Raw genomic sequence first — 26,630 nt, 5'->3', positions numbered from 1 at the left:
CTTCCTTTCAGGCCAGTATAGCCTAATGGTCCGAGTCAGACAGACTGTCCTTAGATTCAGGGCAGCGCAGCCTAGCAGCCTAAATCTATAAGGTGGCCCATGGCAGCATGGCACGACTAGAGGCTGGGGGGCTGTCCTAAGAATCAGGGCGGGTAGGACCACCCTTGCATGCTGGACAGTATGGCCTAGTGACCAAAGGAGGGTGGGCTGCCACCCAGGGGTGGGTTGGCAGCTGGGATAGGGGACCCAGGCCCTCCCTACACCACTGGGTCCCAACCCAGGACCCTATCAGCAGCAATCGTATCTGCCGCTGAGTCAGTGGAGATATCTCGGAAACACACTGAGACTGTTTCTGGTACCACAACCAGATCAATATCTGGTCTCCCTGGGCTATTTCCTACCTGGTTTTCCTCCCCCATAGCCCACAGGTTCTCCAAGGTAGTTGGAAGGCAAAGCTCCCAACAACTCTTTCCCCTCGTGGGCTTCTGTGGACAGCTGGATATTTACCTGGGTCTCGGTGTGCCTGGCCTCTGAGGTCTGGGATTCCAACAGCTTCCAGACAGGAGCCTACACCACACATCTTCTCTCCGCCCCAATCAGGGCAGGGCGAGCTGCTCCCTTTTATACTGTGGTTTCATTTGGAGCATGCCCAGGATGGGAGAGAGGGCATGGCTTCCTCCCCTCATAGTATGGGGTTAACCCCTTCCAGCCCAGTGCAGGGCGGGTGTACCCCATCGCACACCTCTATCAGGACTTTGCCACCTTATGAGGCAACATCAGTGCCAAAAGTATCAGCACCAGCCCTGAGGTACCTACATCCAGGCATTCATGCTTTGATCAGTTTCAGGTGATATGTTAATTAATTTAAGATGGATCCAGCCTGCCTCCCTCCCTGGATCAATGTGCTTTTGCCTTCTCTCAGACATTTCAAGCAGCGCATTTCTTAGAATAGGGGCCCTGGGCACTGTCCTTGTATGTAACAATGCATGAATACCAGAGAATTTCCTATTTCATCACCTTTCCAGTGCAATTTCCTCTCTGCAGGTTTTCAGCCTGGCTATCAGCAGGGGCCAACACAGCATTTTTTATTGAGAGGCCTGAAAACCATTGTACTACCCTCATCTTCCAAAAAAATATCACTGACCTGCAGGAAAAAGGGCTAGAAACAATGTAAAAAATAAAGGACAGTTGATTTCTCCTTCACCCTTCTATGTTCCTTGAATACGCAGAGGCAAAGGCAAGTTCCAAGTAGCAGGGATAGCTCAGTGGTTTGAGCATTGGCGCGCTAAACCCAGGGTTGCAAGTTCAATCCTTGAGGGGGCCATTTAGGGATCTGGGGCAAAAATTGGGGATTGGTCCTGCTTTGAGCAGGGGGTTGGACTAGATGACCTCCTGAGGTCCCTTCCAACTCGGATATTCTATGTGCACATCAGCCTGTGATCTCATTAGCTCTCCTAACCGAAGGGACAGGCCTGGCCAGTGCTTGGGACAGAGCCTGCAGAGTGAAGTGGTATTGACAGCTCAGTGTTCAGTATTTCACACTGTACTGACACAGCTGGAGTTGCCTTCTTCTAGCAGAGAGAAGACTTGGACCACTTCTGCTACAATCAGCGCCAGCTGGACTCAGCCCTTTATGGCTGCAAGCAGTAGGAATTCAGAAAAAAGGAGCGCTGATTTGTTTAGGCATGGTGATGATCAGGACTTGTTTCTCGCCCATTACACATACACAATGACCCCTTTAGAAGCCATGAGTTAGTAGCTATCATGCTGGGAAATTAAACCCAGACAATCGAGACATGAACAACAGGGAACACCTCTATCAGGTTTTTTGTTATTGCCTTCTGAAGCCCTAATACACCAGAACAATAAGTTTGAGTCTCTACCGGTGAGTTTCCAGCTGCAAAATAGGGGTACATGATGTAACCAAGGTCACAGAGAAACCTCCAAGCTAAGAGTAAAACTCAGCAGGCCCTGGATGCTGCAACAGACAGTCCAGACCGCTAAATCATACCACTCATCTGGAAGTTAAGGCCCTGGACCAGCAAAGCACTTGAGCAAGGTAGTACTCCTGCGCTTTAAGTTAAGCCTCTACTTAAGGGCTTTGTTGAACAAAGGTCTATGTTTTTAAGTGGGAGTAATTAAGACCCTACTCATTTGACATTTGTCAAACTCGCACAGGCACAGGCTTCCTCCAGGCCCTGGGGATGCTCAACCCACTGTTCTACCCCCACACAACCCTTCCCACCCAGTTCTGCCCCCTCCCCCAAGCATGCACCAACCCTGTTCCTCCCCCTCCTGCCCAGTACCTCCTGTATGCTGTGGATCAGCTGACTGTGGTGGGCGGGAGGCAGTGGGAGGGGTAGGAGTTGATTGGCAGGGCTGGCAGCAGGTGGAAGGTGCAAGGAGGGAGGGAGCTAGCTGCCAGTGGATGCTAAGCACCCGCAAATTTTTTTCTGTGGGTGCTCCAGCCCTATTCTATTCCATACAAGCCTTCTGGTCTTGTTTCCTACTACTGTAACTTGCAGATTCACAAAGTTGCAGAACTTCATGCAAGAAATGAATCCTGCCCATGGCGATCTTGGTTTTGAGGCTCTGTTCCACATTTAGCCCCGAAATGGAGGAGTTGAGATTACACATAGGAATCCAACCTTACCACGTTTGTTTGGTGGATATTCCTTCCCCAGGAAGGCACTGTGCTCTAGGGCTGATGTAGGTTTCTCTCTCCAGCACCTTCGTGAGCTAGGAGTTAGTGATTTTAAGAGTAGATAACCCTAGCATTTTGAGCTTGGTTTGTTAGTTTATTTAGGCTCTACCTTCCTTTCCTTGGATTTAGGGAAGGAATGTGTTATATATACACTGTATAGGAATATAAATGTGGAACAATCACAATGAAGCACTCGTAATGAGAAGATTAAAAGTTATTTGTTATCCTCTCAGCTCCAGCTGCCCTTCTAGCAAGCAGCTTTGCCCCTGTGAATCAGCAGAGCCAGCTGCAGGAGCAGACAGCCTTTCCTACAACAGGACGAGGCGTCAGCTCCTGGAGCCAAACCGCGAGTGTTCTACAGAAAGAGTGCTTTGTGAGGGCTGTGAGAGGCAGTGCAAACAGACGCAGCCATGGCCCAGAAACAGAGACCTCTCCCTCCCGCGACACATGGACCAGAACGATATCAGACCACAGTTGTGGGTTTTTAATAAAAGCGCTTTAAGACATCATGAGCGGCACAAGATGCAGCAGACCTCACCACTTAACAAAACCAAATCAGGGCAGGAGCACACTGCTGGGGGTTTCAGAGAACCAAATATCCTTCCCTCCACCCACCCCTTCAACAGCCAATCACATCAGAAATGAACAGGCTGCTGAGTTACCCATGCCCCTCTAGAATTATGAGGAAGGCTGAATGTAGAGGGATGGAGGCAGCTGGACTAGACCCAGGAAATCAACTGCCAGACTAACATCTTTGATTAAGTAGGTAGGCTGCTCCTAGGGTAAGCGAACCAAGAAGCGTCATGCTAACCTCAGTGGACACAGTGTGCTGTGGAATGCCCCAGGACCCACAGGATATTCGTCTCCTCCATCCAACTTTCATGAACTACTGCACAGAACCAGTGGACTGTCTCTGGTATAAGTCACCGCTTAACCCTCACTATTATTGGTTAAGCCTGTTCCCATATCCAGACTGCAGGCTACTAGCAGGGCACATTTGAAGGACCAGGAGCCTTGTTTTAGAACTCCCGACCCAGCCCCCCTCACATTACAAGGCAATAAGGGTGTGTATGGGATCTGCTAGACAAATGCATTAGCTAAACAGCTGGTTCAAAGAGAGAGAGGATGATGCCTGTACTAGAGAGTCTCCATGTCTGTTTAAGAGCATGGGTGTGTGGTGAGAGGGGGAAGGGGAACGGCTTGTTCTCAGAATCCCAGCACACAGGCGAGAGCTTTGGAAGATTTTTATCCCTGCACATTGTTCTTTGGGTAGCGCCGGCGGCTCAGTATCTGTAGTGGTCTGGCTTGAAGGGCCCTTCTTTCGGCAATCCCAGGTACTTGGCCTGCTTGTCACTCAGTTTTGTCAGCTTCACGCACAGTTTATCCAGATGAGCGGCCGCCACGGCTTCATCCAGCTGAAAGACAACAAGAAAACGTTAAGCTCGGAGGTTCAGTCCAGTGCTGAAGGCTGGTGGAGTCCATGAAGTGGTGCCCACTGGTGGCCATCACACCAGGGAGGCCCAACCGCCAACCCCAAGTGTTAAATGTAACAGGATCTACAGGAGTGAGAATGAGATAGTCCTGCTCTTCCCAGGTCCCCCCCTTTGTCCTGAGTACAGTGATCTCTTTACACCTGAGCAGTCAGTAACGAAATCATTCAGCTGCAGCTTCCCCACATCACCTGGCTCAGTCAATCTAAAGTCCAATCACAAGGCAAGAGATTAACTTGTGGCAGCCTTTCCTGGACTGTACATTTTTGTACCCAATGTAATCTCCATGCATTAGCTCAAGAGCAGGGAGCAAGCTAGTCAGCTAAAAGCAAAAACAAAAAAAGTATCCGGCCTCGTTGTGGTGGACAGAAGAAAAGTTAGGCTGGTAAAGTCAACCATGCTGCCAGCCTCTCTTCCCCAGGCCCTAACAGTATCTCAACAGGGTACTATATTGTCCAACGGGGAGATTTTAGATAAGCCATAAGACTTACAGAAGAGTTCCCCAAAGAAAAGACTATTACCTACCTTTCGTAACAGTTGTTCTTAGAGATGCGTTGCTCATGTCCAATCCAATAGGTGCGTGCGTGCCGCATGCATGATCGTGGGAAGGTTTTACCCTAGCAGTACCCGTTGGATCAGCTGTGGAGCCCCCTGGAGTGGCGCCTTTATGGTGGTGTATATAGGTCCCTTCTGACCTGCAGCCTGCTCAGTTCCTTCTTACCCGAATACTCCAACAGAGGGGAGGTGGGTGGGATTTGGACTAGATATGTGCAGCACATCTCGAAGAACAGCAGTTACGAAAGGTAGGTAACTGTTTTTTCTTCGAGTGATTGCTCATGTCCATTCCAATAGGTGACTCCCAAGCAATTTCAACGGAGAAGGGGTCGGAGTTCACAGAGTTGCTGATTGCAATACTGCCCTGCCAAAGGCCGCATTGTCCCTCGCCTGTTGGGTGATGGCGTAGTGCAACGTAAAGGTATGGATGGAAGACCACGTTGCTGCCTTGCATATGTCTTGGATAGGGACCTGTGCAAGGAATGCAGCAGATGACGTCTGGGCTCTTGTGGAGTGCGCTGTTAACGGCGGGGCTGGAATTTTAGCTCGGTTGTAGCAGGTTCTGATGCAGGACATGATCCATGACGAAATACACTGGGTCAAGATGGGAAGCCCTTTAATCCTCTCGGCAATTACAAAAAAGAGCTGTGGTGACATACAAAACAGCTTAGTGCATTCAATATAGAAGGCTAGGGCATGCCTGACGTCAAGGGAATGGAGTGTTTGCTCTTTGTTGCTGGCATGAGGCTTAGGAAAGAATACCGGTAGAAATATGTCCTGATTCACATGAAAATGCGAAACTAGCGTAGGTAGGAATCCTGGGTGTGGGCGTAGCTGCACCATGTCTTTATAAAAGACCACGTAGGGGGGCTCGGAAGTAAGTGCTCTGAGCTAGGAGACCCTTTTGGCCAAGGTTATGGCCACCAGAAAAGCCATCTTCCAGGAGAGGTAGGATAAGGGGCAGGTCACCAGTGACTCAAAAGGAGGGGCCCATAAATCTGTAAAGAACCAGGTTAAGATCCCACTGGGGAACAGACTGTCTTACCTGGGGATAAAGCCTATCTAAACCCTTAAGGAACCAGCCCACCATGGGATTGCCAAAGACTGACCTGCCCCCACACCCGGGTTGAAGGCCAAGATTGCCGCCAGGTGCACCTTAATAGAAGATATAGCCGGCCCTGGTTGCTTCAGGTAAAAGAGGTTGTCTAGCACAAGGGAAAAAGAAACTTGCTGCTGGGGGTGGGGGGTGTACCTTTCTGTGGGGACCAAAAGGAGAAGCACTTCCACTTCGCCGGGTACGTTGTGCAAGTGGAGGGTTTCCTGCTTCCCAAGAGAACTTTCCTAACAGAGTCCGAACACTGCAGTTCAAGCAGGTTTAGCCATGGAGTTTCCATGCCATGAGGTGGAGACACTCCAGGTTGGGGTGCTGTAGTCTGCCGTGATCCTACGTGATGAGGTCCGGGAGCGTGGGGAGGGCCACGTGGGATGCACCACGCTGGAGTCCTGCCTACTATTCTTGGCAGGGAAGCAGCCCTGCTCTGCCTTCTTCTTTTTGTGCCACACTGGGGATTGTGAACAGTACTGCACCGATGAGCCGGCCTTCCGCGCAGGGGAGCCGTGTCGATGCTCCTTATGCAAGTCCTTCCTTGGTGCCAAAGCGTCCCGCACCGAGGCCGGTGCGTTATGCACTGAGGCTGCCGGTGCAGACTCTTGAGCCGGTTGGGGTCGAAGCACAGACTCCATTAAAAGGAGCTTGAGGCGATAGTTCTGGGCTTGAATCCTCAGCAAGTGATGCACTTGTCTTGCAAATGGCCTCTCCTAAGCACTCCAGACAAGCAACATGCGGCTCCCATTTGGGCATAGGCTTACCGCACCTCTCGCATGGCTTAAATCCCTGGGGCTGCGGCATGCCCCAGTGACGGGGAAAAATATTGCAGGGGGAACCCCCCAACTTAAACGTACTAACTAATAAAACTGTCTAACGATCTAGTGAAAAGTAGTAACTATATACACAGAAAAATGCTAGAAAACACTTGCAAAGCAAGAGACCAGTTGCTCCGATGACCGTCACTGGCAGGAAGAAGGAAACGAACAGGCAGCGGGTCGGCAAGGACCTATACACACCGCCATAAAGGTGCCAGTCCCGGGGGCTCCACAGCTGACCCAACAGGTACTGCTAGAGTAAAACCGTCTGACGACTGCGCACGCGGTGCATGTGCACACCTATTGGAGTGGACATCACTTGAAGATGAACGGAGACTTAACAGGCATTCCAGTTTGGGTACGTGTAGACTAGGAATATACATGAAGGTGAGCTAACTTGATGTAGACCCTGGAAGGTATAAAACTGTGCCGTCACTAGGGAAAAGAGAGCTAAGCTACAGCAAGGAAGCTAAGCTCAATATGCGTTCCTAGTGAAGTAAGCCCTTGGTGCGTTTTATTCCAGAGGTGGTTCCAATGCAGGGTGTCAAACACACCCAAGTGGTTCAGTATTAATCCCCAAATCTCCAGCACAAAAAGGGCTACAGTAATGAGCCGCCCTTTTAGAACAATGCTATTTTCATAAAGCATTTGAAAAAAAAAAAAAAGAAAATGAAGAAGCCCACTCCACAAAAAAAAAAGTCTTTTGCAATCTATTTGGGCTATATATTTGTGCTTTGGGGTTCCTTCGACTGGTTAGGCCATATATCGTCTCCTGTAATGAATGCTACTAACAATATCTGTTCAAGGAAGATTTAAAATACCTGCATTCCTGTTAGAAAAATGGAGGAGAAAAATATATAGGAAGTGGAAGAGGGCTTGAAAAGTAGAGATGAGCAAATCACCAAAGAATGTAAGGGAGCCAAGGGCGTGAAGTGACAATGCTGTGTAAGAGGGTCGCAGGAAAGAAAGATCTAAAAACCTGCAAAAGGGAAGTTAGTGAAGAAGACAGGAATGCTAAAAGATTTAGAAAGTGAGGAGGTAATGGCACCAGTGCTCCAGATGGCTTCAGAATTTGCACTGAAGAAAAAACGTTCTGTAGAGATGCTTGTGGCTGTAATCGGGGAGATGAGGAACAAATGGCAATACCAAAGATGAAAGAAAAAAAAAAAATCTATAGCAAGTTACAGTCTGGATAAAATGCACCTGAATATCAGAGGAACACACAGACTGAAAATAAATCATGGGCGACGAGAGCTATTCGATCAATGTAAAAAGAAGCCCTGTTTTGAAGGAAGAACAAGGAATCATCGTGCTAATCAGCCAGATGTATAACCTGTGCAAAGCACCAAGCCATAAAGTAAGGGGTTTATCAGAACATTTGGAAGAAATGCATCTGAGCACCAACTGTTAGTTTTGAAAAACAGATTTGCTTGGCATGTTCCTGGAAGCAATTACCCTATTTTAGTCTAAAAAGGAACAGAGTGATACAGACTAACACACTTCCTGAACTCAGCCACAGTGAAACTGGATGTGACATCAACATTGTTTCATGCACTGCCATGTGCAAACTGCAATACCAACCACTGGGAGCCCCAGCTGATGAAGAAAGTGTCCATTGTAAGATAACCATGTTTCCATTTCCATGAGACGGTTAATATCACATAACAAAGGAATTCTGAATTCAGGAATAATAGAGGAAAACTATGTGGCGACTATCGAAGTAGTGAACAAACAAGGAACAGAGTGATCAATAAAAGCAGGGATAGGCAATGGAGAAAAAGATCAAGCGGTACATTTTATGGATCTACATTCAGATCTAGATTTTCCCCAGAGAAAGGAGTCCGTAAACACACCCACCCCTTCCACCCACAGAACCAAGATGAAGCACGATCTTTGAGTGAGGAGCACAGTAGGCTATAGGTAATCAAATAAAAATCAATACCAATTAAAGGAGAAGTAAGCAGCCCAGACACAAAACAGAGACCTCTGCTTGATAAGCAGCAGATTTAGAAGAAACTAGTTTGCAGCATGAATCTATTACAAAAAGCAAATGCTGCTATCAGTGTTCACATGCATAGCTGGAGAGGTAGCGATGCCATTGTGCATAGCTCTGGTGCGATTACTCATGGAACCGTGTTCTGGTCCCTGCAGTTAGGAAGAATTCAGCAAAGCTGGAGCAAACCCAAATAATGATAAGAACTGGCAGATAAAGCATCCGGAGAGACTGAAGTAGATAACTTCGTAGCTAGGGCAGCATTAAATCATAAGCACAGGCCCACGCCTCGGGCCCCAGCTCCTGGAAGAGTCCTGCAATGAGGCCTGACTCTAAGCTTCCACTATAAAAAGGAAGTTTCTATCTTACAGGCTGCGGAGAACAGCATGAAAACATGACCTGCCTGGGCCTGCAAAGAGCCTGAAACAATAGCTCTGAAAGGGGTGAAACGTCCTGTGCCTCTCAGTGGGGTGTTAGCTCCATGACCCACTGTTCTAAGGACCTCACCCACCCTATCACAGCAAAGGGCTGTGTGTATGGCAGAAGGTAAAACAGTGCAGAGGACCCAGCCTGCCCTACACACCAAATACACCCCCCTAGAGACTCTCTCTTTCCCTCTTGCTGCCACCACCCCAGCTTGTCCACAGAGGGAAAGGGAAATCCTTCTGCCACCCTTGCTATTCACCAGGGGAGGGTGCCCCTTCTGCTGCTCCTGTGGGGCATCAAAAGGCCCCACGTCACCACCCCTGCCTCTCTGGGAGGGAAAGGAGACCTGGACAGAAGGGGTCCTTTCTGCTGCGGCTATTCCAGGTAGGTGCAAAGCCAAGGCATGAGGGTGGGGCCACAGAGTGGAGTCCTAGGGGACCCCCTGTTGTGGCACGCCTGGGGCCCTGAATTGCCTGGATCCTGCCATGCATATAATGTAGAAGAGTAAGGCAGCAGTTTGTAAGTCCCTACGTTCCCATCTGAAGATGAGAGAACCAGAAGCAAATCACTTGGATTATACTTAGCTCTTCTTTCAGAGACCAGTATCCTCTCCCCATTTTACAAATGGGGAAATGGGGAGGTGAAGTGACTTGCCCTCAGCTGTCACCCCACAGGTCAGTTGCAGAGCCAGGAATAGGACCCCAGTCTCTGGCGCCCTACCCACCAGACCATGCTGCCCTCCTCCTCTAATCAAGAGTTCAGCTAGGGTATTCAGGAAGCATTTTTCCACAGTAAGAGCACCTGGGCAGTAGAAGGAGACAGTCACTGCAGAGACACAGGAACAGGTTCGATAAGCAGTGAACAGGCTTGGAAGTGACAGCAGGCGAGGGGGCCGTTGCATCAGCTGAGTGGCTTTCCCTGGCCCACTTGAAAACAATTTTCAGTTTATTTATTAGAAGCATTTGCTGAAACAGAAAAACTGGCCAAATCTATGCAGAAGAACGCTTCAGTTTACATTTTCAAAAATGCTAAAAAAGAATAAAAAATGTAAACCCCCCCCCCCACTTTCTCTCCAGTGGTGAATAAACAACACGCCCTGTGCACCAAGGGGGTCAGGAGTCACAGGTTTCTCAGGGTAAAAGACGAATCACTGCCACAAAACCCAGAGAGAAGGTGATCCACTTGCAGAGGAGGCGGAACAGAGCCAAGTTTGCTTCCCATGTCCCCAGTGCTATAAACAAAACTCAACAGAAAAGGCCGCTTTCCTCAGGGCTCGGGAAGATGCCCAGAGGAGGCAGCATTCGTGCTGGGGAGGGAGAACTGCTCAGTGCCGCAGACTCCAGCTTCCTGGCCAAGAGGTTCGGCTGGCGGCCCTGTCGGGGAGAGACAGCCCTGTTCAATTTGCACCCCAGCCAGAAAGATGCGAATTGCTGACCGGAAGAGCCACCCCTGACAGGAGCTGCCTTTAGGCTAGTTCACAGCTGCTCCGGTTGCTGGTGCAACAGGCTGTAAAAACAGAAAAGCAATTTATCCACTGAGTTCTCACTTTAAACACAAACCGCCTTTGGCTGAGTGAAGGCTGCTGTCAGAGCCATTCCAGTCGCTCCTCTGGCTGGACCCTCTCTCAATGGTCTTGTCACAGCACCAACAGACGTGCCAAAACTTCAGGTGACAACAGGGGAACGAAGAGTGTTCACACGGGCAGAGTGAGAACGCACGGGGTTTCCTTTACTATATACAGTATCCCAACTGGCTGCTTGACCTAGGCACTCTCCCTCCTCTCCTGGCACCTGGGAGAAAGGAGGTGGTTACTCACCGTGTGCAGTAATGGAGGTTCTTTGAGATGGTTGTCCCTGTGGGTGCTCCACTGTAGGTGTTTTGCACCCCTGCACTTCTAGTCAGAGATCTGCATTAGCAGTGCCCCGGTTGGCTGCTCCAGGCAGCTACCCAGCACATGCAGCCCCCCCCAGTTTCTCTTCAATCCTCTGGGGTAGAGAAGGAACTCTGAAGCAGAGGGGAGGTAGTGGAGCACCCACAGGGACAACCATCTCAAAGAACCTCAGTTACTGCACAAGGTGAGTAACCTTCTCTTCTTCTTCGAGGAGTATCCCTGTGGGTGCTCCACTTTAGGTGACTGTGGAGCAGTGCTCTTTGGAGGGGAGGGGCTTCTGAGTTACTGAATGCATGGTGGATAGCACCGAACATCCAAACTCTCCTTACAATGTGTATGGATAATCAAGGTGGGCCATTTCCAGCACAAATCCAGGTTCTCAACCCCTGCCCTCCCTGCACAAACCCAGTGTGTGTGGGGGGGGGGGGGGAGGGGGGAGTTGAGAAAACCTGGATTTGTGCTGGAAATGGCCCACCTTGATTATCCATACACATTGTAAGGAGAGTGATCACTTTAGATAAGCTATTACCAGCAGGAGAGTGGGGTGGGGGGAGGTATTTTTTCATGCTTTGTGTGTATAAAAAGATCTTCTGCACTTTCCACAGTATGCATCCGATGAAGTGAGCTGTAGCTCACGAAAGCTTATATTCAGGCCCTAGTTTTGTAAACAGGGTTGTAGTGATGTAAAGGGCATCGACTGCAGCCTGGTACGTGGAAGCTTTTAGGAGGCAGTCGTCTAGGTAGGGAAATATTATCACACCCTGTCTGCGAAGGCATGCTGAGATGACGGCAAGGACCTTTGAGAATACCCATGGGGCTGTGGATAATCTGAATGGGAGCACTCAGTACTAGTAGTGGAGGTTCCAGAGTGTGAAACAGAGGATCCTTCTGTGCACCAGATGAATAGTGATATGGAAATCGGTGTCTTGTATGTTGAGGGCCGAGAGCCAATCTCCTTTCTCCAATGCTGGGATTATGGTTGCTAGGGTTATCATCTTGAAGCGCTGTGTTCTGACGAACTTGTTTAGCTTGCGCAAGTCCAAGACGGGCCTCCATCCGCCTGTTTTCTTCTGGGTGAGAAAGTGTGAATAAAATCTGCTCCCCCTGTGCTTGGCAGGTACAGGTTCTACAGCACCTAGTTGCAGGAGGTGGTTTACTTCCTGTTGTAACAGACGGTTGTGAGATGGGTCCTTGAAGAGGGATGGGGAAGGGGGGTGGGTAGGCAGGATAGAGGTAAAAGGGATAGAATAGCCCTTGCCTATAAATTTCCAGAACCCACTTGTCTGATGTAATCATTGCCCAGAATGGATAGAAGGGTGTTGGGTGGTCCCTAAATGGGCAGGAGGTTATGAGGGACTGTAGCAGTGGTGGGGCTCTCGTGCCCTCGACCAGCACTTCAAAATGCTTGTCTGGAAGTGGATGGTTGAGACGTCGCTGACTGCTCTGGGGCTTGTCGGCATCTTGTCTGATGATGTTTGTGGCGCTGGTTATAATGGCTCTGAGGTTGGGTATACAGAGTAGTGCGGAAGCATTGGGTATAAAATCTGCCCTGTTTCTCTTTGTTCCCAGGGGCATATATTCCGAGGGTTTTCAATGTGGCACGGGAATCCTTGAGAGTGTGTAAGGTTGCATTTCTGCCTTTCGCGAACAGGTTTTGACCTTCAAAAGGTAAGTCCCCCGACTGTCGCCTGAAGTTCCTTGGGGAAGCCTGAAAGGTGGAGCCAGGACACCCTTCGCATGACTACACATGTGGCAATGGAGCAGGCTGCCATGTCAGCGGAGTCCAGGGAAGGAGGGAGCCCTTCTGTTAGGTTAGCTTTATACTGTTCTTTATTTGTTGGAAGATGTTCAGTAAAAGTGGTCATTTGTGCAAAAATGTTGTGTGTTCTTGGACAGTAATGCAAAATAGTTTGCTATGTGAAACTGGAGGGTTGCCAAGGAACAGGCCTTCCTGCCAAAGAGGGCTAGGTGCTTCCAATCTTTATCATTAGGGGTGGTCTTAGCCAGCTGTTGCTTTCCCCTTTGATTAACTGCCTCCACCACCAATGAATTAGGGGTGGGGTGAGTGAACAAAACTTGGCTCCCTTAGCTAGGACATAGCCAGTGGTGAGCTGGAGCCAGTTCGCACGAACCAGTTAAATGTTGAAGCTGGTTTAGAACCGCTTGTTAAAGGGGTGGGCAAACTTCGGCCTGCCTGAGCTCTCAGCTGGGGAGGCTCCCCTGAGAATCCCTTTTTAATTTTTACTCACCCGGCAGTGCCCTGGGTCTTCGGTGGCACTGAAAGGCCCACCGCCAAAGTGCCACCGAAGACCCGGAGCAAGTGAAGGAACCGGTTCTTCAGCTTTTGGCAGCTCATCACTGGACATAGTACTTCTTGTCTAATCTTTTAGAAGAAGCTGCAGCTGGCATCTGCCAGACAGTTTTTGCTGGGTCCATGATGGCTGCATCGATGGACAGTGCAATCTTGGCAGCAGATGCATGGAGAATATCCATCAGCATATGTAAGTCTCCAGCAGCTCTGCCAAGGAAACGTCGAGGGAGTCAGCCACTCGTTTAAATAATTCCTGGAAGGATTTGAAGTCATCGCCTGATGTGGGAGGAGGCATTGTTTCATCAGGAGACAAAGAGGAGATGTGGGTTGGTGGGGAATGGTGCCACCGTGGTGGCTCTTCAATTGCTTCTGCTTCCTCTACGAGAGCTTCTGGGGAGGTTACGGCAGAAGGGGAAGAAGACTGTTGTGATCTGGGTGTTCTGGACCTGGATGGGTTGGAGGGTTGTTGCATGTTCTGGGTTCTGTATAATGCCCATGAGTCCCAATATGGCCAGTTTGGTGGGAGGACTATAGGAGGGGGCATCCATTGCAGAGGTTGCCACGCTATTGGCTGCTGTCGTGAGGGTCTAGGTTTGGGCGAGGAATGGCAAGGGGTGCACATTCCTGCTCCCACTTCCTCCTCGTAGTTGAAGAGTGGAGGGGCTGAGGCAGCAGACGTATCAGTCATGCTTGGCCCTGATCTGGCTGGGGTACTGTCAATACCAAAGAGAAGCATTCCTGGAGTGGACGTGAGGAAGAGGTCTGCTTGGCTAACAAACTGCTGCGGCACAGGGAAGCTCAGTGCCGACGGAGGAGGCAGGCTCTGATTAGAAATCGTTGTGATTGCTGCCGGTGCCATAGACCTGCTGCAATGTATTGGTCCAGCAGATGACGCCACTGCACTGCTCGGTGCCGAGGTAGCCTGCCTTCGAGCTAGACCACAGGGGGTCTTTTCCTCCTCGGGCGATCCCGGTGCGGGACGGTCCCCATGCCTCTCGGTCCATGGCTCGAAGTGCCGATGGTACCCGGGCAGATTTGGCAGTCGTACATTGCCTTTTCTGAGGCTATTCTCGCTGAGGCAAGGAGTGAGACCACTTTTTTGTGGTTTTCTATGGGACTGGGTCCTTTGCAGTGGTTTTTGAAGAGGATCCCATGTCTGATGCAGCTGCGGCTCAGCTGCGGGGAGAGGTCCTGCGATCAGGATCAGAAGCAGGTCAAAGGGATTTCTCCAGCATCGTAAAAGTTTCAATTGCAGATCCCTAGCTTTTCTAGTCCTTGCTGTCGGCTCTTTGCAGTGGTGGCACTTTTGTGCCATGTGTCTCTCTCCCCCAAACAATGGACACACTGCAAGTGACCATCTGAGACTGGGATTCACGGTCTACAGGTCAGACAGTGTTTAAAACCTGGAGAATCAGGAATGCCAGAGAGGCTGTTCACAAAGAAGGAATGAGAACAGTCCCTTCCGAGTGCCTCTGGGCTGTGAGGTGGATAGCCACCTCAGGAGGGAAAAAAGAAAAAAGGTTGTGGTTTTTTTTGGTTGGTTTCAATAGAGCAAAAACAAAGGACAAAGTAAATGAAGGATAAAACTAGGAGGGTTGAACTAAAAGAATAGCAAGGTTTTGATGGCACTGCTGTTGTTCTGACCAAAGCCAATGGCAGTAGAGAAGGAACTGGGGGGCGGTTGGCTGTGTGCACTGGTTGGCCATTCGGAGCGGCATGAGATGGCTGCCATGCGTGCGTGGCCAACCAGGGCACTGCTACTGCAAATCTCCAACTAGAAGCGCAGAGCTGCACAATCAGTTAAAGTGGAGCACCCACAGGGACACTCCTCGAAGAACAACAATTGGTACACAGCCCTTGTTAGAGCAGGCTCCTTGCCCAATTGCAAGCAGACAGTTTAAGGTTCACATTCAAGGTTAGCTTTGAAAGTGTTGATTTCAAGTTATTCTAGGGGAACTGATGCACCCCCACTAGATAAGTACACACACTTGCAAAAAATCATCACGCTACCAACCAAGATCTAAAAAGTCTGTCTTCTCTTGCCATGATCACAAAAGGGATTTTTTAAATGCCTGAACAAGCTAACAGAAAAGTTCTTTCTGGATGGGAGAGTAGTTTTCTTGATTACACACAGAAATTCAAAACCATGCACTAGATCATCTGTACAAATCTATCCAATGTTTCTATTGGTAATACTTTAATTTTACCTACATCTTTCTTTTGTTCCGGCACATTAATGCCAACTCCCATTAACCTCCTTGAAAACCTTCCCCTACCGAGTGCCACATTTTTTAACTGGGGTTTCTGGTACTAGGCACTTCCCTAAATCAAACATTGATGCAAATTAGTCCTATCTGAGATACTAAGCCCCACACACTTCATTTTATGTAAGTGGTTAGATCGCAGATCCTCTCCCTTATTCAGTTGGTTTTACTGGGTTTTGTTACTAGGAACAGCATTACAGGGGGCTTGAAGCTGTGTGTTGAGGGGCGGCATTAAAGTAGCATAGCCACTGAATGACTTCATATAAAGGTTTTTTCCTCCCAGGAGAAAGGCAGAGGTGCATTCCCCCACTCTTTGTGGGGGTCAATCACGCCCAATCTCCTCCGAGAACACCTTTCTGGCTCATTATTTTAAATAGGTGGCAGTGGGAGCTTAGAAGTCCTTCAGCAAACCCTTCGTAAGCCATTCCACATCTGTCTAATCTATTGACCAAAGGAAAACCCTTTTTGCATTATCACTTCTGGATCTGGCCATATTTCAAAGGTCCGGGGACTTAACAGCAGAACCTTTCTCAAACAACGACCATCTCGTCCAATTTGCAGGCTTGTTTTCGAAAATTGCAACCAGATGACAGTTTCTTTTGTAAACTTATGACAATTGTGAAACGATCCAGATTCCTCCCCCCATCAAGAACAAAGAATCCACTGATCATTTTAAGCTGAAAAGAGAAAACCCAGGAGAATTTGTAGCAAATCCAAGTCAGACAGAGATTTTGCAGAGACGTGGTGGACATTTAGGCAATTAAGACCAGATTGTGGCTAGCTCTGCTCAGGTGCGCAAGGGGGATGGGAGGGTTGGAAGCTTTCCCTCTCCCTTCTCCATCCTGCTCCTCACAGGAGCCAGCTGCAATTAGAGACTCGCACCACTAGCCATCAAAGGGATAGGGGAGAGCTGGGATGAAGCCAGAGACCTACCCCTGATCCACTAGCCACCAAAGCTGGGCAGGCACAGAAAGAACATGCTACAAACACCTTGACGTGTACAGCATGAACAATTCTACATGAGCCAAAATACAGGTCATGGATTTAAACCACAGTGTGACCCGCAGCGTTCCTGTCACAAGTTCCAGTCCAACTCTGTTGTGAGCAACATTCTGGCTACAAGAGCAGCCCTACTTCAAAGACTGTCAGTGGTGTATGTTTAGCACCCTTAAAACCAACCACACCCTCATGCAATGAAGCTCCTTTAAGCAAATACCTGATAAAAGAATTAGCTTGTTCACAGGTAAGATGCCATATGTAAATGAGATGTCTGCCTCCTGATGGATCCATTTTATCAGATTGTTCACTGCTTCAGGTAATAGAAACACTGACCTCACAAGGCAACTTGTTTCTAAGGATCCCAATCAACATTAACCTAGCCTCAATACCTGTGAGAGAGGGTTGCATTGCTCCCATTTAACTGCTGGGGAAATGGAGGCAGAGGATACCCAAGGACACATGGCAAAGCTAGGTCAGAGCAGAGAGTTCAAATTTTTTCTTTTCTTTGCAAAAATGTCACAATATATATAAAAAAATGTTTTCAAGTTTCCAAAACTGTACAAATCAGAAGGACACAGCTAGAGTGAGCATATCCTACCCAACAGTCAGAATACCACATGACAACGTCACAGCCTGCTCCCAATCAAAAGTTAAATTGAAAAATTATTTGCCGCTGTGTTTTCAAAAAAATCCAAAACCCACCATTGTGAAAGCGTTTGCAAAAAGCAAAGCACCAGAAATGTAGAAACACTGCAACTAAAGTTTCATACAACTGAAAAATTTGTGAAAATTTTCGTTTTCAAATGTGTGTTTTTGGTGCCAAAAGGTTTGAAAAATGTCAACTAGCTCTAGTTGTAGTTAGGGCTAACTGGATAATATTAGAGAGAGAAAAAGGAGGCAAACTTTAGGGAGGGGAAATTTCCCTAACAGTGAGCTGGTAGATTGTGCAATGGCCTCTCAAGGAAAGTGTGCAAATCCTACAGGTTTGGTGATTTCACTGAAAATTACCCAAGACTGGAAGATGTACTATGGAACAACCTTGCACTAGCCAGCCCTGGGGTAGGTCTCATCCACCTTCTGCTTTGTACGGCCATTTTGTCAGCTTCTGAATGAACGCATGCCGAAGTTGGACTTTAGCTCTCTAAACTTAGGTTACTTACAAGTCTATTTGAAGGATTGGGTTGGGTTCACCTGTGCAAGTATATGGAAATAATATTAAAACACTGCACCCTAACCCACCTTCTTTGGCAGGATATGGACTCCCACGGGATACTTGTCAGGATTGGTCCACAGCTCAATCTGCGCCAACACCTGATTGGTGAAGGAGTTGCTCATCACAAAGCTGGGGTGACCCATGGCACAGCCCAAGTTGACAAGTCGGCCTTCTGCTAGAAGTATGATGTGGTGGCCATTCTTCAGTGTATACCGGTCCACCTCCACAGGAAACAAAACAAACACCAATGAGACAAGAGCACGGAGGCAGTGTATTCCACCCAAAGTCTGGCAGTCCCCATCCATCCTGCACAGATGACCAGCAGTTAATATACAACTTAGACTTTGACTGTAATTGAGCTTGATACCACACACCGTCCAAGTCAAAAACATTTGTCTACCCTCTGTAGTCTGGTCTCACCCAGCATGGAACTTAGCAGCTGCTGCTTATTAAGATGGACTTTGAGTCGATCGTTTATCCAGGCCTAGGGTTTCTGCATGTCTACTGCCATTGGAGGGCTACCTAACTCTGGGCTACCTAACAGCACACATCTGACATATGCAGAGCCAGAGTGGTTCTCTGCATACAGCCGAACAGGTGCATCTATGCAGTGTGTCAAGACCACCTGCATACACCTACAGTCTGCCCTCCCTCCCCATCACAATCGTCTCACTACATAGACAAGAAGGCAGTTCCACTTTAGATTGCAAACGCAACTAGTTTTGCTTTCTGGCCCCCCCACACCCCACCCAGGGACAGCTTTCAACTAGATGATGTGCTCTGCCACAAGTCTCTCTCCAGAAACAAGTGATCTTGCAAGTTCATCTGCCGAGAGGAGTGGACAGCAATATAAGATTGACTGAGATGACGAACAGGGTCTCTTTGCCTGTCCCCAAAAGAATGGGCAAAATCCAGGACTTGTGGTATATTTGTCACATGCTTCTCAATGCAAGAGGTTTACTGGGTGCCGCATGACCGTTTATTCAGGCATCGAGGGCACAGGCTAGTCCTGCTATTCATTTCTGCGTTAACACTTTGGCTCCCTCTTTCCTATTGCTTTACCACCTCTGGGAACTTACTTCATTAAAGCCAACAGTGCAATCCTGACCAATTCTGGATCTCAAAGTTATATTGGTGTCATCTCTGGTCACTGCTCAGGCCTTCTGCTGAGTTAGTATGGAATAGATTGGATCTTTGGTATTTATTTGTGTCATTGTTTGGAGGGACGCTGTCACGTTATAGGTCTTTGCCTATGCTATTGATATCTTAAGTTTTTGAAAAGTGAAAGACAAAAACAGTTTCTTGATATTTACACTTTTTAAAATCTTAGCATTTCACTCAGTTTGCACATAAAACACTTTCCGTTTTGATCCGAGTGCTACCATATTTAAGTTTCAAGTCTTCTAAGGCGAAGAGTTAATTTAAATACCACTGTTCTCAGGGGGATTTTTAAAGTTTGAAGAAATATTTCTATTGAGATTTTAAAAAAGCTTGTTCGTACAAAATATAAACTTTTGCACCAAATTTAAACTAACGTGGTCTCTCCCTTTTCATACAAAGGAATTCCATAGGTCGCACTAAAAACCTTACTGGAGAATAGTGATGTAGCTAGGGCATTCTCTCCCTGTGCTTAAATACTAGAGATAGTCTCACTTCAATGCTTTTGTGTAATTTATTTTTAGCACAGTTTGTGTGCAAAGTAAATGTAACTCCCTCAAACAGAAGCCCTAAACAGACTGGCCATAAATCTACCTTCCTACTCCAGTTAGGCTGGGTGGAATTAGCAAGACAGTTCTTTAATGCAGAGGTTCTCAAACTCCGGGTCAGAACCCCGAAGTGGGTCACGCCCCATTTTAATGGGGTCACCAGGGCTGTCATTAAATTTGCTGGGGCCCAGGGCTGAAGCCCTCAAGCTTGGGCACCTCCCAGGGGAGGGTAGAGAGAGTGGGGCTCAGGCTTCGGCCCCCCTTCCTGGAGTCTTGTAGTAATTTTTATTGTTGGAAGGGGGTCATGGTGCAATGTTTGAGAAACCCTGATATAATGCGTAGTTGCAATGTTCCTTCTGGGACAGTAGTTCTCCAGGTGTAATTTGTGGACCATCACTGGTCTGCAGAGCCCTCCCTGGAGCGAAATATTGAAGTGAGAAGGGAGAAGAGGTCATCTATGAAGCACTCATTTGGAGTGGCCAACAGAAGGGAACCGTTTACAAACTGCTATAATGCAGGGAAAAGGATCTCTCTTGGCACTTCCCATCCTGGTGCCAGGCAGAAGCTACAGGAAACTGGTAAGTACAAAGATGGATGTAGCCCCGTGGCTGTACATTCCTCTGGCTTTAACAGGGCCAGCATGTCAGAGGAACCTGGCAAAGAGGCAAAGTGATTGATCTCAGGCACTAAAGGTCACGTTTTCAGAGGAGCTGAGCATTTGTAAAGATCTTGCCCTAAAGCATTCCAAGTTAGCTAATTGAAAACAGATTTGTCACACTCTTAACCACCCTCTCCTAGCGGCCAGTCTACTCTCCAATGGCACTGCGGCAAGAATGGTCAGCCAAGCAATCAGTCACTGGCCTGCAGGCTCCTATAGTGCCTAGCACAGGGTTCAGACCACAGCCTTGGGGAACTGCAGCAACAATAGGGTGGAGCCTGCAACAGTTACTGCCATATTGCTACTGGGGTCCGTTCATGAGTCTTCAGCGCTGGCTGTTTGAGCCCCTTTCCTTAGAGGCCTAGCCAAGCTCTCCTAAACAAAACATTCCGTGAAGGAGCTTCACTCTGGATTTTCTGGATTTTAAATTGCTTTTCTCCATCTGAAAATAGATTGGACACATGACAACTTCTCTCCTCTGTATGTCCCTCCCAATCCCTCTGGATTTTCTTTCTCAACACTGAAAAGGTTTCAGTTACTTTTGTGGAACAGGCTTTCACTCCTAGTTGCTCTGCTCAATCTCCAGGATATCAGCCAGAGTCTGCCCACACCTGAGTGCTCTGCCAGGGCGCTCAGCCACGGCAGGGATGGAACATGGGCAGCATATGACTCGGAGGTTTCGACACAGGAAGGGGATATGGAAGTGGCAAAGACAGCTCAATCGGCTAGGGAGCCAGAGCTCTGGGACCAATAGGGGGCTTCTAGAATCACTGGCACTCTCCAGCTGAATTTTCCTCACTGGTCTGGATGGAAAAGGAAAGACACTGAGGAGACCGGTTGGCTGTGACTGACAGGAAGCTCAAGCCTCCCTCTTCTTGATCCCAGTGCCTTGGGAAAGAGGCAACTCTGTATTTGGCTTGTTGGCAAAGAGGCCCCCTGCTGGTTCCAGTCTATCTGGAGAATCCACCCGGGTGCACTGACACCATGTTCCTTTTAGCCTTCCATTTTGCCAATTCACTCTCTATTCGGGGGTTACTGGGGACCCTGATAGATGCTGAATCACGTTTTCCTTTTTCCTCCATTCTCCTGCCTCCTCTTAGCACCGAGCTCAGTCATTACCGAGTCCAACCACAAAGGGCTGGTCCCTGCCAGGTGCTGCTGACCCCTGGCTGCTTACTCTGGAGACGGCCCTCCGAAGAATCAGAACGGATGCTCCCAGTATGTCTCAGGCTCTGTATATCAGCTGGGCAGGCAATGACCTGGCTGGATCTTCCCAAGCAAACCGTTATATTAGCCTCAAGACAACCTCAGAGGCCTCATCCACAGGAGCCCAGAGGAAGGTTAAATGCCATTTGTCCTAGCCTCTGAACAGCCAGCTCTATTGGAGGACCCCTTCCTGCTTCTCCACGTGGGCACCAATGATACTGCCAAGAATGACCTTGAGCGGATCACTGCGGACTATGTGGCTCTAGGAAGAAGAATAAAGGAGTTGGAGGCGCAAGTGGTGTTCTCGTCCATCCTCCCCGTGGAAGGAAAAGGCCTAGGTAGGGAGCATCGAATCGTGGAAGTCAACGAATGGCTACGCAGATGGTGTCGGAGAGAAGGCTTTGGTTTCTTTGACCATGGGATGGTGTTCCATGAAGGAGGAGTGCTGGGTAGAGACGGGCTCCATCTTACGAAGAGAGGGAAGAGCATCTTTGCCAGCAGGCTGGCTAACCTAGTGAGGAGGGCTTTAAACTAGGTTCACCGGGGGAAGGAGACCAAAGCCCTGAGGTAAGTGGGAAAGCGGGATACCGGGAGGAAGCACAGGCAGGAATGTCTGTGAGGGGAGGGCTCCTGCCTCATACTGGCAATGAGGGGCGATCAACAGGTTATCTCAAGTGCTTATATACAAATGCACAAAGCCTTGGAAACAAGCAGGGAGAACTGGAGGTCCTGGTGATGTCAAGGAACTATGACGTGATCGGAATAACAGAGACTTGGTGGGATAACTCATATGACTGGAGTACTGTCATGGATGGTTATAAACTGTTCAGGAAGGACAGGCAGGGCAGAAAAGGTGGGGGAGTAGCACTGTATGTAAGGGAGCAGTATGACTGCTCAGAGCTCCGGTACGAAACTGCAGAAAAACCTGAGTGTCTCTGGATTAAGTTTAGAAGTGTGTGCAACAAGAGTGATGTAGTGGTGGGAGTCTGCTATAGACCACCGGACCAGGGGGATGAGGTGGATGAGGCTTTCTTCCGGCAGCTCACGGAAGCTACTAGATCGCATGCCCTGATTCTCATGGGTGACTTTAATTTTCCTGATATCTGCTGGGAGAGCAATACAGCGGTGCATAGACAATCCAGGAAGTTTTTGGAAAGCGTAGGGGACAATTTCCTGGCGCAAGTGCTAGAGGAGCCAACTAGGGGGGGTGCTTTTCTTGACCTGCTGCTCACAAACCGGGTAGAATTAGTGGGGGAAGCAAAAGTGGATGGGAATCTGGGAGGCAGTGACCATGAGTTGGTTGAGTTCAGGATCCTGACGCAGGGAACAAAGGTAAGCAGCAGGATACGGACCCTGGACTTCAGGAAAGCAGACTTCGACTCCCTCAGGGAACGGATGGCCAGGATCCCCTGGGGGACTAACTTGAAGGGGAAAGGAGTCCAGGAGAGCTGGCTGTATTTCAAGGAATCCCTGTTGAGGTTACAGGGACAAACCATCCCGATGAGTCGAAAGAATAGTAAATATGGCAGGCGACCAACTTGGCTTAATGGTGAAATCCTAGCGGATCTTAAACATAAAAAAGAAGCTTACAAGAAGTGGAAGGTTGGACATATGACCAGGGAAGAGTATAAAAATATTGCTCGGGCATGTAGGAATGTTATCAGGAGGGCCAAATCGCACCTGGAGCTGCAGCTAGCCAGAGATGTCAAGAGTAACAAGAAGGGTTTCTTCAGGTATGTTGGCAACAAGAAGAAAGCCAAGGAATGTGTGGGCCCCTTACTGAATGAGGGAGGCAACCTAGTGACAGAGGATGTGGAAAAAGCTAATGTACTCAATGCTTTTTTTGCCTCTGTTTTCACTAACAAGGTCAGCTCCCAGACTGCTGCGCTGGGCATCACAAAATGCGGAAGAGATGGCCAGCCCTCTGTGGAGATAGAGGCGGTTAGGGACTATTTAGAAAAGCTGGACGTGCACAAGTCCCTGGGGCCGGACGAGTTGCATCCGAGAGTGCTGAAGGAATTGGCGGCTGTGATTGCAGAGCCACTGGCCATTATCTTTGAAAACTCGTGGCGAACCGGGGAAGTCCCGGATGACTGGAAAAAGGCTAATGTAGTGCCAATCTTTAAAAAAGGGAAGAAGGAAGATCCTGGGAACTACAGGCCAGTCAGCCTCACCTCAGTCCCTGGAAAAATCATGGAGCAGGTCCTCAAAGAATCAATCCTGAAGCACTTGCATGAGAGGAAAGTGATCAGGAACAGCCAGCATGGATTCACCAAGGGAAGGTCATGCCTGACTAATCTAATCGCCTTTTATGATGAGATTACTGGTTCTGTGGATGAAGGGAAAGCAGTGGATGTATTGTTTCTTGACTTTAGCAAAGCTTTTGACACGGTCTCCCATAGTATTCTTGTCAGCAAGTTAAGGAAGTATGGGCTGGATGAATGCACTATAAGGTGGGTAGAAAGCTGGCTAAATTGTCGGGCTCAACGGGTAGTGATCAATGGCTCCATGTCTAGTTGGCAGCCGGTATCAAGTGGAGTGCCCCAAGGGTCGGTCCTGGGGCCGGTTTTATTCAATATCTTCATAAATGATCTGGAGGATGGTGTGGATTGCACTCTCAGCAAATTTGCGGATGATACTAAACTGGGAGGAGTGGTAGATACGCTGGAGGGGAGGGATAGGATACAGAAGGACCTAGACCAATTGGAAGATTGGGCCAAAAGGAATCTGATGAGGTTCAATAAGGATAAGTGCAGGGTCCTGCACTTAGGACGGAAGAACCCAATGCACAGCTACAGACTAGGGACCGAATGGCTAGGCAGCAGTTCTGCAGAAAAGGACCTAGGGGTGACAGTGGACGAGAAGCTGGATATGAGTCAGCAGTGTGCCCTTGTTGCCAAGAAGGCCAATGGCATTTTGGGATGTATAAGTAGGGGCATAGCGAGCAGATCGAGGGACGTGATCGTTCCCCTCTATTCGACATTGGTGAGGCCTCATCTGGAGTACTGTGTGCAGTTTTGGGCCCCACACTTCAAGAAGGATGTGGATAAATTGGAGAGAGTCCAGCGAAGGGCAACAAAAATGATTAGGGGTCTGGAACACATGAGTTATGAGGAGAGGCTGAGGGAGCTGGGATTGTTTAGCCTGCAGAAGAGAAGAATGAGGGGGGATTTGATAGCTGCTTTCAACTACCTGAAAGGGGGTTCCAAAGAGGATGGCTCTAGACTGTTCTCAATGGTAGCAGATGACAGAACGAGGAGTAATGGTCTCAAGTTGCAGTGGGGGAGGTTTAGATTGGATATTAGGAAAAACTTTTTCACTAAGAGGGTGGTGAAACACTGGAATGCGTTACCTAGGGAGGTGGTAGAATCTCCTTCCTTAGAGGTTTTTAAGGTCAGGCTTGACAAAGCCCTGGCTGGGATGATTTAACTGGGAATTGGTCCTGCTTCGAGCAGGGGGTTGGACTAGATGACCTTCTGGGGTCCCTTCCAACCCTGATATTCTATGATTCTATGATTCTAAGTGAGCCAGGCCAGAAGCCAGAGACCATGCTCCATGATGGCACTGCAAACAAACACCCTTCCAAGCTCATCTCCTCCAGACATTATTGAAACTGTCTCCTGTAACGAATGGTCTTTATCCAGTTCACAGCCTAAACTAGCACCATTGTAAGTTCTGGGTCTCTCTTTCCCAAAGTGGTCACAATACAAAGAACAAGCCAAACCATGGCTTCCTAGCCAAAGATCATAGAATCATAGAATATCAGGGTTGGAAGGGACCCCAGAAGGTCATCTAGTCCAACCCCCTGCTCAAAGCAGGACCAATTCCCAGTTAAATCATCCCAGCCAGGGCTTTGTCAAGCCTGACCTTAAAAACCTCTAAGGAAGGAGATTCTACCACCTCCCTAGGTAACGCATTCCAGTGTTTCACCACCCTCTTAGTGAAAAAGTTTTTCCTAATATCCAATCTAAACCTCCCCCACTGCAACTTGAGACCATTACTCCTCGTTCTGTCATCTGCTACCATTGAGAACAGTCTAGAGCCATCCTCTTTGGAACCCCCTTTCAGGTAGTTGAAAGCAGCTATCAAATCCCCCCTCATTCTTCTCTTCTGCAGGCTAAACAATCCCAGCTCCCTCAGCCTCTCCTCATAACTCATGTGTTCCAGACCCCTAATCATTTTTGTTGCCCTTCGCTGGACTCTCTCCAATTTATCCACATCCTTCTTGAAGTGTGGGGCCCAAAACTGCACACAGTACTCCAGATGAGGCCTCACCAATGTCGAATAGAGGGGAACGATCACGTCCCTCGATCTGCTCGCTATGCCCCTACTTATACATCCCAAAATGCCATTGGCCTTCTTGGCAACAAGGGCACACTGCTGACTCATATCCAGCTTCTCGTCCACTGTCACCCCTAGGTCCTTTTCTGCAGAACTGCTGCCTAGCCATTCGGTCCCTAGTCTGTAGCTGTGCATTGGGTTCTTCCGTCCTAAGTGCAGGACCCTGCACTTATCCTTATTGAACCTCATCAGATTCCTTTTGGCCCAATCTTATAATTGGTCTAGGTCCTTCTGTATCCTATCCCTCCCCTCCAGCGTATCTACCACTCCTCCCAGTTTAGTATCATCCGCAAATTTGCTGAGAGTGCAATCCACACCATCTTCCAGATCATTTATGAAGATATTGAATAAAACCGGCCCCAGGACCGACCCTTGGGGCACTCCACTTGATACCGGCTGCCAACTAGACATGGAGCCATTGATCACTACCCGTTGAGCCCGACAATTTAGCCAGCTTTCTACCCACCTTATAGTGCATTCATCCAGCCCATACTTCCTTAACTTGCTGACAAGAATACTATGGGAGACCGTGTCAAAAGCTTTGCTAAAGTCAAGAAACAATACATCCACTGCTTTCCCTTCATCCACAGAACCAGTAATCTCATCATAAAAGGCGATTAGATTAGTCAGGCATGACCTTCCCTTGGTGAATCCATGCTGGCTGTTCCTGATCACTTTCCTCTCATGCAAGTGCTTCAGGATTGATTCTTTGAGGACCTGCTCCATGATTTTTCCAGGGACTGAGGTGAGGCTGACTGGCCTGTAGTTCCCAGGATCTTCCTTCTTCCCTTTTTTAAAGATTGGCACTACATTAGCCTTTTTCCAGTCATCCGGGACTTCCCCGGTTCGCCACGAGTTTTCAAAGATAATGGCCAGTGGCTCTGCAATCACAGCCGCCAATTCCTTCAGCACTCTCGGATGCAACTCGTCCGGCCCCAGGGACTTGTGCA

General features: G+C 48.6%; 1 protein-coding gene across 1 annotated transcript in view; it reads right to left on the bottom strand.

Moving 5' to 3' along the window:
* Positions 1 to 3,173: 3,173 nt before the first annotated feature.
* The window catches only part of AHCY (adenosylhomocysteinase), a 58,615-nt gene continuing 35,158 nt past the window's right edge, over positions 3,174 to 26,630 (bottom strand). The window contains exons 9-10 of the mRNA XM_073309886.2: positions 17,796 to 17,990; positions 3,174 to 4,119 (exon numbers count right to left, since the gene is read on the bottom strand). Coding sequence (XP_073165987.1) covers positions 3,988 to 4,119; positions 17,796 to 17,990 — 327 coding nt within the window. The 3' untranslated portion in view covers positions 3,174 to 3,987. The remainder of the gene's footprint in view (positions 4,120 to 17,795; positions 17,991 to 26,630) is intronic.

This window comes from Lepidochelys kempii, chromosome 13, assembly GCF_965140285.1.
Source record: "Lepidochelys kempii isolate rLepKem1 chromosome 13, rLepKem1.hap1, whole genome shotgun sequence".
Taxonomy (NCBI): Eukaryota; Metazoa; Chordata; order Testudines; family Cheloniidae; genus Lepidochelys; species Lepidochelys kempii.
This window is presented reverse-complemented; position numbering and strand designations above follow the sequence as displayed.